General features: G+C 45.2%; 1 protein-coding gene across 1 annotated transcript in view; it reads left to right on the top strand.

Moving 5' to 3' along the window:
* FBXL13 (F-box and leucine rich repeat protein 13) overlaps positions 1-16,597 on the top strand; it is a 1,354,404-nt gene that overhangs the window by 204,338 nt on the left and 1,133,469 nt on the right. The window contains exon 5 of the mRNA XM_078679367.1: positions 13,814-13,968. Coding sequence (XP_078535493.1) covers positions 13,814-13,968 — 155 coding nt within the window. The remainder of the gene's footprint in view (positions 1-13,813; positions 13,969-16,597) is intronic.

Raw genomic sequence — 16,597 nt, 5'->3', positions numbered from 1 at the left:
TTCCCAGAACCCTCTCCCATCTGTTTTTACTCCCAGCATTGCCATTGGGTGGTCTTTACTGAGAACTCTTTAGATTGTAACTAACTAGAGACCTTCCTCCCTTTATCAACCTTTAGAGGTCTACCAGCATGTGAGTTTCTGGCAGTCTTCCTGGGAAATCCCTTGCAGAATCACGGTGCCCACCAGTCAGTTGGGCATATAGCACACCGTGACCAGGCCAGAATATAATATGGTCTGGCACCTCAGCAAATAATGGAAATATTTCACCTCATTATCCATTGAGTTGCAACCACCTCTTATCCATTCTGTGACTTCTATTCGTTCTCTCAGGGCTTTAAAATGGGCGACGCCATTAATCTCAGCATTGATAGGATAGGAAGTGTGTCGAACCACTGTCTTTACTACTCTTTTCTGTATTCACAGCATCAGAATTATCAAATATAGAGTTGTGGGCATTAAACCCTAATAATCAAGTGAAACGCAATATTTTCAAAAACCTCAAGTTTTATCTTGGCAGCTTCACTCCAGTTAATCTAGAGGCTAGAAACACCACCCTCTTATCTTGATCCATACGATTAGCAAAGTATGACAAATTTGATCAAATAGTGACTGGGCCCAATCAATAATTAAGTTCTGGATCAATAATAAATGCAGAAGATTTATCACAAGAAATCTCTTTAAGCATTACAGATCATGCCACCACAACTAGGTTGGTGGGTGAGGGCCTTCATAAGAAACAAGTGTTTTCTTTTCCTCAGACACACATACTTTCGAGCAACTTTCAAGGGCTAGTTCTTCTTGATTATTAATAGAAATACAATATGAAACATTTTCTTGACAAATGCCTTTAAAAAACAATGCCTTCAGGCTTACATCTGAAATTCCAGCAGAAGTCCTTCAAAATGATACATAGGGAACATGAAGAAAGTTCGATTCACAATACACGCTTTCTAACCAGTGGGACGATTAACGTCACACTTGCCATGTCTGCGGAAACGGTGAGGAGCGAAAGTTTGCAGCAGCTCTCTGATTGGCAGGGGAAAATGAGCTGGAGCAGTGTGAACGAGAAAACAAAAAACAGCATCCATGTCTAATAAAATGGTGCCTCCCTCAAAAATATGACATGACAAAATTACATTTAAGAACATTCTAAACTAAATTTCTCTATCTGTTAATGTGCTGTAGCACCTGTTCACCTATTACGAGTATATGCTACTTGAAAATTAGAGATTCACACAAAAACATTTGTCATGCAGATTTGCACATTTGTAAAAGCTTCTACAGTCTCCTGACCAATCAGTTGAGGTGCCATAAACAACATATTCAAAGGTGTCTGTCCATGACCGTCAGCTAATAAGGACTTGTCCAGCCATTGTGGCAAATGTTGCACTTGGGAAGCCATACCACTAATCCCTCTTGTTCATGTTGCAGTGTGAGAGTTCCTCATTTTATCCTCAGCATAACCTTTGCCCATATCAGGGAGACCAACAAACGACCCAGTTCTCTGACTGGAGAAACACATGACACATGACTCCTCAGATACTTCAATAATGATATTCCCCAGGCAACAGCATCTAGTAAGTTACACTACTCAACCTGATCAACAGGTCAATTTATGAGAGGTGGAGAGAAATATGAGGCATCAAAGTTTCATTTGTACCATAACATAAATACAGAGTGGTGTTATGCCTTTCTGTGAAATCACTTGAATATATGCAGGAGGTATGGGGATAAAAGGTCAGCCCAGGACTGAACTCACGAGACACTGAGCGTCAAAGAGTTTATCAACTACCATTACTGAGGTATACACTCAGATGGAACAGCACCTGCCCCCGCGTAGAACTAAAATTCTGCATTGCCAAACGTGTATTTTCTCTCCATCCCTGACCTGTGGTCTCAGGTCCATCTGTAATCTCCTCTTTTTAACGATGTGTAGTTCCTGCGTATTGTTAACAAGGCTACCTTGTGGAAAAATGTGCATTCTGGCAATGTACATTTTGATATTCCCTATTCCTTTTCTTTGCAGCCAGCTTGGTGATCAACTCACACTGACCAAAATCAGCCAGTTCGCCCATCACTGTCCCCTAGGCACTACCTTTACCGATTGATCCCTCAGTTGACGAATGTGAGGCTGTTATGATGGACAGCTTGGCCTTTTAATTTTCCACCTGAAGTAGTTGCACTTGTTGTATTGCTGATCTTAAACCCACCAACTCCAACATGGCTGGAAAGCTCTGAATTAGATTTTTTTTTTAAGATTTAGCTTCATTTTTCCAGAAATTACAAGTTGGCGTTCAGATTCACCCTCAATACGAAAGCACAGTCCTCAAATGTATGTTATCTCTCATTAGTATCTTTCAGTTCATTGCCTTTATCACAAAAGTCAAACACTGCTTAGAGACCCCATGTGTCGCTCTGTCAGCACTAGATAGCACTTGATTTCCCGTATGGTGCCTTTAAGTGAGGCCAGTCTGTGTATTCTCTATGTGGCCATTATCCGTGCTTCTCCGTGCATGAGGCTACTTTTGAGCTCGAAGGCAGTTTATAGTCCCAGCTCCTCTAACTGGACTAGGTCCTGGATGAGAAGAAAACATCTTTGGTGTTGAATTTACGTTGTTTATTCTCTTTAGGTACCATTATTAGATCAAAGATCCACCAGGATCCTGTCATGTCTTTATTCAGCAAGATATTTACCACATACAAAAAATGTTTTTCCCCACTTCCCAGCGTGCCCCTCTCACAGCACACCTCAGTGCCACACCGGGTCAGCCCCCTCACATGCCCTCAGCACCTAGATCTCCCAGGGAGGTCACCACATGCCTCCAGTCCCGGCAATCGGGTTCTTTATTTTGCGTTGGAACACTGGCAGGCCTGGAACTAGGCCACATCTACCCAACATCGCCATCTTGAAATTCCTGGGGGCTCAAAATGTGCAATGAAGAGGAAAGAAATTAGGTAAACACTCAGAATGCAAGCGGAAACAAGGTAGTTGAGAAACAAAGACACGGATAGGAAAGCAGCACTGGCAAGCTGGAAACTAAAGAAGCAGGGATTGGAAAACAAGGACTGAGAAAACCACAGAAAACAATGAACGCTCTAGACATATGGATTGGCACAAAACATCACTTACCTAAGGAACAAGAAAGTATTGAAAACCTGCATCCAACGAACAACCTCCGGCGGCAGATCCTTCTCCTACCTCGCCGCCAAGACCTGGAACACCCACATACCCACATACGGCTGACCTAAGGCCTTCAGAAGACTCCTCAAGACCTGGCTCTTCGAGCAGTAGCAGCAACCCCCCCCCCCACTCCCCCCTCAGCGCCTTGAGACCCTCACTGGTAAGTAGCGCGCTCTACAAGTACTCTGATTGATTGATTGATTGATTGATTGCATCAGGACACACTTATACTCTCCTTACCTGTGATACTAGTCGGTAGATCATTGAACCAGGAACACGAAATCAGCGACCAACAAAGGACCGAAGCAAGCAGCAGTTTGTATAGAGCACAGCAAGGATTACATACTTCAGGTATGATCAGGCTAGCTCCTGCCATCCATAAGTGTGTTGATTCCTTCACCCATATTTGGTCTGAAGGTGGGCCGTATACGCCATGTAACCTTTTTTTGATAAATCATTTTTTATTGACACAATATAGTCTCAGGAAAGAAATACGACTTCCTGGTTGTATCGGGAATAAAAGGCACGTTCAGAATGTTTTCAAGAGTCTGGAAGTCATTATTGGAAAATTCAACAAGGTTATAGTTCAACACTGCAAAGTCTCCCAGGCATGCCCTCTAGCTGCAGGTAGTGAATTATGACACTTCTTTAGTGTGAACAATTTTCTACATGTGACAGGCTCTTTGCCCACACAGTATGACCCTTGGTGGCACAGTGAACATTTTAAATTGACAATGGATAGTTTCGTATACGTGCAAATCACTGGTTGGCATAAGGTTCTTGCTACAATCCTGCTCCAAAGACATCACCGCAATAATGTGACATTTTTCATACACATTCGGAAGACTACCAGATTTCAACCTGCAACATGTTATATGATAGTAATTACTACACCATAGTTTGTGAGCAGATTTTCGAAAATATTTCCCTAGTGTGTTTCTTGTTCACACCTGCTCATGGCATCTTGTGCTGCCATTGGCTGAAAGGGTTCTGCTTCAGCCTTTTCCCTAAATCAGCACAGTTTGTTTTGCCATTTCACAAGTGTAAGTCTTTAAAGTCTGTGCAAAGGCTTTTCTACGCTTAAGCTAAACTCATGCGGGGCATTCCATCCCCGGCAGATGCCTTTTGTATTTATATTCACTTCAAAGCCTGAAGAGCGTCTGGTTCTGCTCAAACTGCAAAAAAGGGGACGGAAGGCGAGAACAACCAGGTGAAGGCTCCAGGCTGTGCTGTATCCTCAAAGGGAATATTCTCCAAATCCAGGCCTGGAGTGATTTGACAAAATTGCACGTCCAGGTCCCTGGGGATCTCGTGACTAAACCTACTCAAAAGCCATATTCGGAGTTACCATTCCCCTTTAAGCGGCTTTCTAGACTCCAATCCCTAATTTATAGAGGTGGGCGTGTCAACAAATTAACAGGGAGAGCGAGCCTTTGTCTGTCTTGACTCTAAGAGCCTGTGCACAAGCTGAGCCATGAAAATCTTTGGCATGTAACTTGTGAAACAAACATCATGTAAAAATATGATTAAGTCTCCTTAAATTCAAGCCAGTTTATTTTTCTAGTCTGCTGAAGCGTTTTACCTTAATATATCAAATTATATCACTGCATTGAAAGGCTTTTAAGTGATAGTTTCTGATGGATTCTTAGATGCCTGCAAATTACTCACCTTTGAATAATCCCCAGGCACCAGAGCAGTGTGGAAACGTCCTTAATAGTCAGGGCCAGACTGGGAACCGAAACCGAACCTGGCAGACTGCTCTCTTTTGCCCTCACCAGACTACGCTCTCTGCTGCGCGCTTCCTTCCCTTCTTTTCCCCTCCCCCCTGAGGAGATGACACCTTTAACTTTTGTTATTCAGCACCCTTCGGGTACTCATCTGGCCTCCAAACTATACCGGCTGTGCTGTGATCTCCTCCCCTCCCGAGATCAGAAGGTACGTGCTGCTTGGGAGGCCGACTTGGGATACTCTATTTCTGACGAACAATGGTTGTGGTGCTGCAGGGCGACCAAAAATGTGTCTATCAATAGTAAACATAAGCTTTTACACTTCAAATTTCTACGTCGGTTATACTTTACTCCAGCGCGACTACATAGAATAGACCCAGCACGCTCACACAACTGTCCCAAATGTGGTGCCCAATTCGCTGATTTTGCTCATCTCTCTTGGACCTGCTCTAAGCTGCATGACTACTGGTCCGGTGTACATGCTACCCATGGCACCATGCTCAAACTAACCCTAGTCCCGCTCCCTGAAATTGCCCTACTAGGTTATGTGGCAGAGTTCCCGAAGGCTGTGCGCAGACTGGCGGCGCTGGGATTTCTCCTGGCAAAGCGAGAAATTGCGCTGAGATGGTGTGACCGGCGTCCCCCTACACACGACTCCTGGCTCCGGAGCATGGCCCATTGCAACCTCAACAGCACTGAATACTCGGAAATGGTCCACTCGACATCCAGGCCAGTCGACATCTGGGGCCCATATCGGGCGTACATAGCGAGCTCTGCCGAGAGTACTCAACTTTCGCCTGCCCACACGATGGCCCCGGAGGGTATTGGTTGAGGGGTGGGGCTGGATGCTGTGGCTAGTCATTTGTTATTTCCACTCTTGGTGAGTGCGCCTCTGCTTAGAGCACAGCTCCACACGCTCTCTTGACTGGTGGAACTGGGTGGATCAGTTACCCTACATGCTCAGTGTCGATATAGTTCCCTGGCGTTGGCCTCTTTCCCCTTGTGGACTGCATAATTGGAACGTGATTGGTTAGTGTTGCAGTTGCTTGTTGAGACTGTAATGGCACCTTTTGAATCCTTAAATCGTATTGCATTAACCTGCTCTGTTTTGTTGGTTTTTCTTTTTCTAATTTTCTTTCTGGATGACAATGCTTACTTTACGTACATGTTATTTCTTGATGCTTCAAAATAGAAAACGTTCTGCTGTCATGATACACCACATTTATATTGCACTCGATGCGCACTGTGATATCTCTTATATTTCCAAACGCCTCCGGGCCTCCGGGCTGTCGGTACCCAGGCTGTGTCATCATATCGTCCATCTGCCTTGTTTCAGACATATCACGCTGGCGGCCTCCGGGTTGTAGGCGCTAACAGCAGTGTAACGTTTGCAACATCCAATAAACAGCTGAACGAAAAAAAAAAGAAAAAAAAATCTGGCAGACTGCTCGGCCGACCCCCTGGGGGCCAGGGAAGGTGCGGCCGAGCTGTTTGCTAGGGCCGGTTTTGGCCGATTTTGTTACAGGGGGCTGATTTTGCCGGCCCCCAGTAACAACAAGAATTGGCATAGCCAATAGGACACCTTTGGGACCTTATAAGTGTTTAGTTATCCAGCACAATGTCCTTGGTGCAACAACATTAACTGTGCATGGCTAAACACTTATAAGGTCCCAAAGGCGAGACCTATTGGCTATGCAATGCTTGTTCTTGTTATTTGACCTGTCATGACACAAAAAAAGTGTATTATGACAAAACCAAGGTATTGTTTATGCTACAGTAACCACTCTTGGAAGAGCAGCTAATATGGAATATTTAATAGAAGTTGGGAGAGACACTCAGGGGGGTAATCAAATCAGAAGTGAATCAAATTCAGATATTTCATTGTGGAGTGAATAAAAACCATCCCATCACTGAACTGAATCAACCTTTAAAGAGTGATGCGCCAGTCTCATCTCTGTCATGCTTTCACCCCATTAACAACATAACTCTGGTACAGTGAGTGGGTGGGAATCCTGCCTTGGCTTAACCCCTTTCACCCTTACCTACAGCAGAGATCTGGTGTCCAGGAACGTTAGTGCATTCACTAATATACTGTTTCACATGCTGGTGGAGGCTTCTAAGGACTTTAGGTATCACCAGTAATGTAAGTAGCATGCACCTAATAGTATTCCCCTGGAAGAAATCTAGCTGGAACGCGAGGAACGCTGTACATGTTTTGTCATTTTGACGCCCACATAATGATTTAAAAAAAGATGAATAAACTCATCTGAGCACCATTTTAGTTGACCCACCTCCAACCTTCAATGGTAAATTCTCTGGTTCATTTATGCATTGAAGAAGTTGTTTTTATAGCGCTCACATGTCACAGGCGCTGAAAATTATTGCCAGCCAGAACTTACATTGCATACGGTAAGGTACAAGCGTTATTGAAATGAAAACAGCTGAAAGCAGATGTGTAAGACAACTGCTTGGAGGAGATAGCCTGTCTCATTTCGTGGGCTCGAATGCTCGGACGAGTTGACGGCTCGCTGCTGACATCTGCTGTGCCCAATAAAAAGGTGCCGGCAAACAATCACCTCAAGTGCGTATAGCATGTAGGCATGGTTATAGCTCCTTCACCCAGCCCACTCAAGCCCAAGCCGATCCCGCTGCTACAGTTGGCCAAGGGACTGTCCCTAAACATACAACCCAAAGATGAGTAACAGATGCGCAACATCCGACATCTGATGAAGCCCATAATTAGGGGGTAGATACAGATATGAACTGGCTGCCCGCCGCCCCCAACGTACTGCTGCAAGTCACCAGCAACTTCTCATTTCTGCCTCTGATGTTTCAGTCGTACATGTTATGCTGGTAAAAGAAAAGTAACAAAAAAACGAGAAACCTTTAAGGAGCGTGCCTTCAATTACTTCATAGACTATGTTTTTCTGGCTTGAAGCTTCAGCGTCCCGTTGAATAATAAAGTCTGAAGGAAGAAGTTTGCACAGATCCCCGGAGTTTGTGTATCCCTGCAGAGCAGACACCGTCCCGGCGAGTGTTGAAGCCCTCGCCTCCCCTCTGTGTCGCACCGGTCCGAGGGCTGCGCCGAGGCTCACACCACCCTGTGACTTGACTGTGATGGATGGCTATCTCCAGGCCTCTCACTGGACCATTGTGCAAGCGAGGACACCATTAGCAACCTTCCATCTGCCTGGTGCCAAGCATGTGAACGTTTTATGGTGCTTAGAAACAAACACTACGATGCCAAGCACAATGTAAATATCAAGCGTATTTAAACTTCGGAATGAATGTCCGATATCCACATGCGCATTAAAATCCTTTCTGGCTGAGCAGATCACAGACTCATAAAACTGCAAGCGAGGGTTTGGTGAAATAACAGAGCAGAGAGGGGGTATAGGACCATCTCCAAGATGGCCACGAAAGTTAAAGTCTATAGCGTTTACCTTGCGGGAGCGAGCGCGATAATTGCTAACAGATGGCCCTGCTGCTCGCTCCCGCAAGGGAAACGTCAAACGTGCACGAGTGGCAATAGAGAACAGTGCAAAACATGCACGAGTTTGATAAAAGTCCTGAGCAATGCCAAGAGGTCCCTCTTGAGCAGCGCTTTGCACGCTGAGTAGGCGAGACCTAAAATGGGCCACCCAGGGGGCCCAAAACCAGCCCCTACCCTGGCGTCCCACCAGGGAAACGCCCGGGGCCCGCTAAGGCCAGTCCGGCCCTGGTATTAGTTCTCCAGCACTGGTAGAAAGCGCAGGCTCTGTCCGACATCTGACACAGGATTGTGATAATGTAATTGGGGCCATTTAACACCCGGACCTAGCCACCTTATGCCTCTTCTGTTTTTTCCACGCCTTCGAAGAGTTTGGAGCATCGTTTTCTCACTCTGTGGAAACTGTTTCTCACAAATGTTTTTCAAGTTAGAGCAGATAGGGACATGTCACCCTCAAAGAGGGCTGGTTTAAAGGTTTGTTGTTGACGTGATAGCCAAGTGTCCATAACGGTTTCACATAATGATTGCCTCTGGTGTCCCAGGTTGAGGATCGACACGTCAAACAAACAGATGCACATGAAGTCCATCAAAAACATTAGGCTAAGCTTTTCATTTCTCTCTTTGAGGAGAGTCATTGAGGTTGCTACAGTTCAAACGGTGTCAAGGGCCAGGTCACCATCCAGATCTTTTACGGACAAAAGGAGACACATGAAGAAGAAAAAAAACACTACTCTTCCCCATGAAGGTCAAAATCGACTGGTAAGTCCAAGTCTTCTCTCGCCTTGTCTCCAGAGTCTGAGCTAGTGGACATTTACCATGCGACGTTGCAAGCCGGCACAGCCATTTCCACTTTCACCCCATCCCCCTACCAAACCAGCATCAGTGCACTCTTTCCAGATTCCAGGGACAGATCCATTGGCCTTCATGCGGACCATCATGGACGTTTTAGGAGTGTGGCTGTCCCCTCAGGATTGACCTGGACCATGAGGCCAGGGATGCTCTTGGCACCATACAGGTTCTATCTGGTGCTGTCCTCATCTTTTGTGTCCCTACAACACCCACCGGCTTTGGGACTGGTAACGGTGGAAACATCAGCTGTGTTTAGGAGTGACCCTATGCCAAGTCAAACACTGTCATTGGTCTCGGCACTACAGCATGACCCAGCTCTGTCTACAAAGCCACCCTCTGTGTTGATGGCGGTGCTGCCTCGTTGTCGCAGAGGTGCCACAGCCTTCACCTGAGCACTTGTCAACTGTCAAAATCCATCACTCCACCAGCTGCTGTTTTGTATAAGGAATAAAGATTGATTTTTGATTAACTCTGCAGCTACGATTAATAATTTGGGACTTTTTGTTGTGACATCACTTTCAGAACTCCTAACAGAAAATGCTGGATGCGTATGGGAATAGTGCCTAATGCACGTAGGATGAAAGCAACTAGTATGTGGTGTGCTCTGGTCTCTTTGGCTTAAGCTACACTTCACTCTCACTTGCACACACCCCTCACATTCACAAAAGCTGAGCAGGAGATTGCTTGTTCTCCTACATCACACCCAAATCATGTAACAACCTCCCACAACACATCAAAGCCTCCTCTTCACTTCTGGAGTTCTGCAAGAAGCTGAGGACCTGGCTCTTTACATACCTCTACGGGGGCCAAACCCCTACACACCTGCTCAAGCGCCTGGGTACTATCTTGGGTTATTAGTGTCCTATACTATTCAACATAACATAACATAAACCCTTAAAACCCTTTACTGTCCCTCGATGCTACCCTAAAACCTGGAACTACCCCGTACAGCTACCCTTCCCTGAGCATTAAAAAACCTTTACTTCACCTTACAGCTACCCTCCCAAGACACATAAAACTCCATACTACCGTGTAACGCTACCCTTCTCTAAACCCTACAAACCCCTTATTACCCATTAACACCACCCAGGGCTGAACCTTAACAACCCCTTGCTCCCATTTAACACTACTCTTCTCTGAACCTTAAAAACCTTTCTACCCCTTTATGATACCCAAGCCTGAACCCTAAAAACTCCAAAAACATATGCTCTCCTTGCTTACAGCAACCAGAGTCCCTTGGTGAGCGTTAAGGGGTAGTACAGTATTTGTAGGGTTCAGGAAAGGGTAACATTAAATAGCAGTATCAGTTTTTAGTGTTGAGCTATGGTTTCTGTTAAGGGATTGTAAGGGGGTTTTAAGTTTCAGGGATGAGGAAGATTAAGCTATATTAAAGGGCTTGTAGGGTTCACATAAGGGTAGCATTATGGGGTTTGTAGGAGTCGGGGGCAGTTGGCGTTAAGGATTAGTAATGGATTTTTAGGGTTCAGGGAAGGTAGTGTTAAGGGGTAGTAAAGGATTCTTAGAGTGCAGGGAAAGGTAACCTTTAGGGATAGTAACAAGTTTTCAGGGTTTAGGGAAAGGCTTAATTACTCAGTTGTAAGGGCGATTTAGGCTTCAGGGATGGTAGCATTAGACATAGTAAGGGGTTTTCTGGATTGCATTAAGGTGTATTAACGATCTTAAGAGTTCAGGAATGGGTTCTAATGGTTTGTAGGGTTTAGGGAAGGTACCGGTGAGAGGTGGTAAGGGGTTTTTAGGGTTTGGATATGGTTAGCTGTAAGGGGTGTAAGGTTTTTTAAGGTTCAGGGATGGGCAGCATTGGAATGTAGTAAGGGCCTTTTAGAATTCGGGATGGGTAGCGTTAAGGAGTATTAAGGTTTTTAGGGATCAGGAAGGAGCAGCGTTAAGTGTTAGCAAGGGGCATTTAGGGTTCAGAGAATAGACTGTTAAGGAATAGTTAAGGTTTTCAATGTCCATGGATGGGTAAGATTAAGGGCTAGTAAGGGGTTTGTGGGGTTCAGGGAAAGGTAACCTTTTAGGTTTGTAGGGCTCAGGGAAGGATAGTGTTAATGGGTAGTAAGGAGTTTCAGGGTTTAGGAAAGGGTAGCGTTTAGCTGTAGTAAGGAGTTTTTAGGATTCATGAAAAGTGATAAGATAATGTTAAGGAGTACTAAGAGGTTTTAGGGATCAGGGAGGGTAGCATTAAGGGCCAGTTAGGTTTTCTGGTTCAGGGAGGAGACGCGTTAAGGTGTAGTAGGGGTATTTAGGGCTCAGGGAAGGGTAGTGTTAAGAATTAGTAAGGGGTTTTAGGGGTTAGGGATGGGTAGCATTTGAGTGTAGTATAGAGTTTTCAAGGGTCAGTAGTATAAAGGGGGTAGTAAGGTTTTTAGGGATCAGGGAAGAGCGGTTTAAGTGATAACAAGGGGTTTTTAAGGTTCAGCCTTGGCAGTTTTAATGGGTGGTCTGTAGAGTTCAGGGAAGGGTCGTTTTAAGATAGTGTAAGACATAGGGGGTAATTACAAGTGTGGCAGTCTGACTGCTGTATTACGACGTTGAGGGTTGGACCGCGGCAATCACTGGGGATCCGTGATCCCTCGGTGGTGACGAGGCGGTCTGAAGCTGCAATATGGTGGCTGTGCCACTGTGGCACCGCCAAGCGTATTACGAGTTTCCTCACCACCAAAGTTTTCATGGCGGTGAGCCTGCCATGAAAAGTGTGGTGAGAAAACTAAGGGGGCCCTAGAGGGCCCCCTGTTGCGTTGGTCTGGGAGTGCATCCAAGGGGGCACATGTTCCTTCCTGCCCTGATACACCCCTATTCCTGCACGGCACGGACTGTACAGTCCATCTCATTCAGGAACGTGCTTTGGCGGTCCCACAGCGCTGCTTTTCTAAGGCTCACATATGAGCCTTAGAATGGCACCTCCATGAGACCGCCAAAGACCCGCCCCCAGACCAGGAGACAACTCCTAATCTGGCGGGTGGTGCGCAGACGAGTTTGGCGGTGTGGCAGTGTGGCGCTGGCATGGCAGCTCTCTGACACGTTGCCAAACTCGTAATCAGGTCCATAGTCAGGGTTTTCAGGTTTCAGGGATGGGTAGCATTTGGGAATAGTAAGGGGCTTGTAGGGTTCAGGGAAGGGTAGCCTTAAGGGGTAGTATGGAGTTTTCAATGTTTAGGCAAGGGGAGCTGTAAGGTGAAGTAAGGGTTTTTAATGCTCAGGGAAGGGTAGCTGGAAGCAGCGGCGTCTCCTCCACTATGGAGTGTCGCCCCCCCAAAATCGTCAGGAAAGGAAAAAAAAAGACACTCATTTTATTTTCCCTTTCCTGTTGAGGCTTGGGGGTGGGGCCTGAGGGGTGACAGCACTGAGGGGAGTGGTAGTACATTCCCTTCACTGTGAATAATGGTTTGGCCGGTTGTCATAGGACGGCCAAACCATCATGCGCAGTGAACCTTTCTCCAACCCCAGCTGCATTGCTTGGGTTGGAAAGAGCAGGCACGGGCTCCCAGTCTGTCCTGGACCATTAATTGAGGGCGCTCTGGCCAATCCTGAAGCTACTCTCATGCGAGTGCAGCTTCAGGATTGGCTGCAGGGCAGGCAGAGAGCCTGTGCCTGATGAAGAGGAGCACCACGCGGGACATGGCCGGCTGAAGGTAAGTTTTTTTAATTATTATTTTCCCCACCTCCCTTCGCTACCCCTATGCCCATCCTCACACACCTCACCCACCCTCCCGCCCCGCAATTCGGATTAAACACCAGCCGCTAAATGCTGGAAGGGAGTAGTACCAGGTTTTAGGGTACCTTCAGGGTCCGCCTGGGCCTTGCCTGGTCGGAGAACCAGGCACAGGGAGGCACCTGCGTAATCGTTTCTTCTTACAATACAGGCAGACAGTATTTATGTTTGCATTTGTTGGTACCTTTTCCAATGATTGTTGTTCTATTTTCTCTTTGATTCTCTCTCACTCACTATGTCTTTGACTCTTCTCTGGCTCTTTAATCTGTCTGACCCATTCTCTCGCTTGTCTCTTTTTGACACTATCCTCATTCTACTTCTTCTGGTCTCTAGTTCTCTCTCGCTCTAGTGTCGGTGGTCCCTACTTCTCACCTACTTCTGGCACTTTCGTTCTCTTTCTCATTCACTCTCTCTCCTTCCTCCTCTCTTTTCTCTGTATCCCGCCTGGCTTTGCTCTCTCCCTCATGTTTCTAATTGGTTGTTTAACACACCTGCCTGCGAGCAGGTTTACTTCTTCAGCTCTCCAGCACGTGACGGCTCGCCCCAGCTGGGAGCCACCAGCACAGAATTGCACAGTTAGTCCTTGTACTGGATGGAGTCATTGCTCATACCAGCCTTTGATGCTGCTGTGCTGGCGGAAGGGCCTTCAAAGTCCGGGAAGTGACCTCCCGGTGACTCTTGAATTTCTCAAGGTTGAGTTGTTTCTGTATTCTCCGAAAGAGTAGAATCTGTCATGTGCTTCCTATCGCGTTGCAGCCTTTGTGCCTGTGCCTCTAGCATGCTCGGTTTTCCTTTTCTTCCCATTAATAATTCACATCACCTTTCGCTTGCAGGGCCTGGCTGCGCTATCGGTCTTTGAGGAAAAGCTGCAGGGCAGAGTACCAGCGCAAGATGCACCGCGCAGAGCGTCATTTCTGTTCACGGAAACTGAAAACAATCCTTTGCAGCTGGAATGCCTGGGTGCATTTTCGAAAACGGCAGCATGCTCGTAAGTTTGAAAGGCGTTTTACATCTTCATACATGGCCTGCAAACGAGAAGTGTCTAAGCGACCTTGGGTAGATGTACTGAAGGATTTTGCGGGAACCCCGGGAATTCGTAAAATCACTTATTTTGGACAGTGGAAACTATGTTTGTTTTGCTCAAAACGCATTTTACAAATCATGAACTTCCCCCCTCCTTTAAAATGGGCTTTGAGACATATACCGAATCGTAATTTGGAAAGGGGAGTGGTATGTGGCAATAGTTTCAACCGCAATTCTGCTGGCAAACCATTGGCCAGTTTCCAACTCATCAAAGGAGGTGGTAACTGATTCTCAAAGGACCCTTCCCCTCCCAGTGTTTTCATAAACTGATTTTTTTAAGCGGCACTAATTCTTTTAAGGAACATAGGCTTAAAAAATAAAAGTTTTCTTTTTGGAAATGCAAATCCACAGGTGGTGGTGTTCTGTGCCCTGCAGGCCACCATCTCTCTGTTAGTAGACAATCACAAGAAGTTGCAAATTGCGACCTGCGTGATTAATATTAGGTCGGTCGTTCTGAGACCCCCTGCAAATAATGATTTCACAAATTGACCTTGTAATACAAAGTTCGGTTCACAAAAAGTCACTTTGCAATTTGGGACCACTTTTTGCAAATGGCCTCTTTGTACATCTGGCTGCTGTTTCTCTTAGTTGTGCAGTACTGTGTATGACATTGCTAATTTGCTTTGCTTTCAAATGGCCTTAGCTTTTTTGTGTGATCATGAATCTAGGCATAGTAGGTGTGCTAGCCATTGACAAAATCAATAGGTGTGGCATTTTCAAGCAAACTTGTCTAAAATACGCTAGTAGATTCATTCCTAACTGCGGCCTAGCAAATTTGCAATACAACTGTAGAACCTGAAGAGGGACTTTTTCTTTTATTTCCTTACTATAATTATTTATTTATTACATAGTAAGACATAGCTCATCTTTTGCTCCTGAGTGGGCTCTAAGGAGATCCTATCAATGAAAAACAATAATTAAGGAATGTAAAGTGCATGCGTTCTGTGCTTCACTACTCTTCCCTGGATTACACGCTGAGATACAGCAACCTACAGCAGGATGAGAGAACTACTGAAGTCAGTCAAGTATGACACCAAACTGCTTACCCCTTTGGCCACACTGTAATTCAACACTCTTCCAACCAATCACTCCAGCATACTGCAGTGTAGTGAGCTATCTGTGCGTTAATGCTCTTCGGTGCCTCGTCAGTGGGTATTGAAGCACTGTATAAATGCAGCTTTATTAGAATTCTATTCAATGCAGAGTGGGAGCTTCCAGGGGCTGTCTTCAGGCTGTGGTTCTACCAAGAATTGTTTTCTGATTGAAAAAGCTACCCACACATTGTGAGTTTTAAAATAAAAAGTGCAGCTGAGGTTACAGCATCTTACCTGTCTACAGCGAAAAATACCTGAAAATTGAAAGATATCCAACATTTTCTTTTTTTCATAGAGAAATCTCTTGCCAACATGATGTTAGAAAGCATGCGTAATAATACATTTCTCCCACATCACAGTGTGCATGCAAGACCCACTCTTCTAATTGGCAGAAAACCCTCAAAACTGACCTTCCCTTTACTACCTCACGCAATCTGCATGTGACAGCACAGACTCGTAATTGTGCCTTTCGCCCTTGAAGTTATTGGGCGTTACAACAGCAGTCTCGTAAGCAGGATACTTTGTTATTGTCATAGAGGATGCTGATGTCCACCAAAAATCCAGGATCCATTCTGGAATTTCAGGATGTCCATTTAGGATAAATTTAGGTTTAGCACATTTGATTAGAATTCATTTACGTAGTAGTTATCCTGAAAATCTGTTGTGGATCCTGCGTTCTTGAAACAACATTTAACATGATTGATTTGTCAAGTGTAACCTCTGCGTAGTCTGATTCTTGAAGCCCTTCTTTTAACAGTATAGGATTTCAGTACCATTACTGTAATATTTTGTGAGCCAAGGCTTTATACTAGTGTTTCGAGATCTTTACCTCATATTAAAAATGAAAAACTAACCTCTACTCCTGGTTTTGAGTGGATTCCTATTTCATATAAATTGTAAGCTACCCTTTGACTACATACCCTAGAAAATTGTCTGATTTCATGTCAAGGGCCAGAAGGAGTGTACTTTGGCAATGAAAAGGGTGGATCATAATCTGCTTCCTTTTCATTGTAGAGTAAAACTCTACAATGAAAAGGAAGCAGGTTATGATCCACCCTAACCCACGTTACAAGACAAGCTGTTCTGACAACAGGGAAAGCCATTAAAACACCTGCGTTAGGAGGTAACTCTAAATATTAAAGTGACAGCATTGAAATAAAGGTGGACATGCGGAACAGGAATGCCCTGCTGTCACACAAATGACCAATACGTGACGAATGACAATTATAAACAGCTATTGGCCTAACCAGTAGGCCTGACTTTGGCTGTACTTTTTTGCCTTTTCCAATCTTTGTGAAAGTTTTTGGAAAATTGTACAAGGGGAACTACTTTTTGTGTGTAAGTGCATATTGTTCAAGCTAGAATGTCGTTACTCACAGAGAGGTAAGCCAATGGCTGAAGTGCTTATAAACAATGGGTTGGACCCTATAAAGTCGAAAG

This window comes from Lissotriton helveticus, chromosome 1_1 (assembly GCF_964261635.1).
Source record: "Lissotriton helveticus chromosome 1_1, aLisHel1.1, whole genome shotgun sequence".
NCBI classification, from domain to species: Eukaryota; Metazoa; Chordata; class Amphibia; order Caudata; family Salamandridae; genus Lissotriton; species Lissotriton helveticus.
The sequence above is the reverse complement of the archived record's forward strand: the minus strand, read 5'-3'. Positions and strand labels throughout refer to the sequence as shown.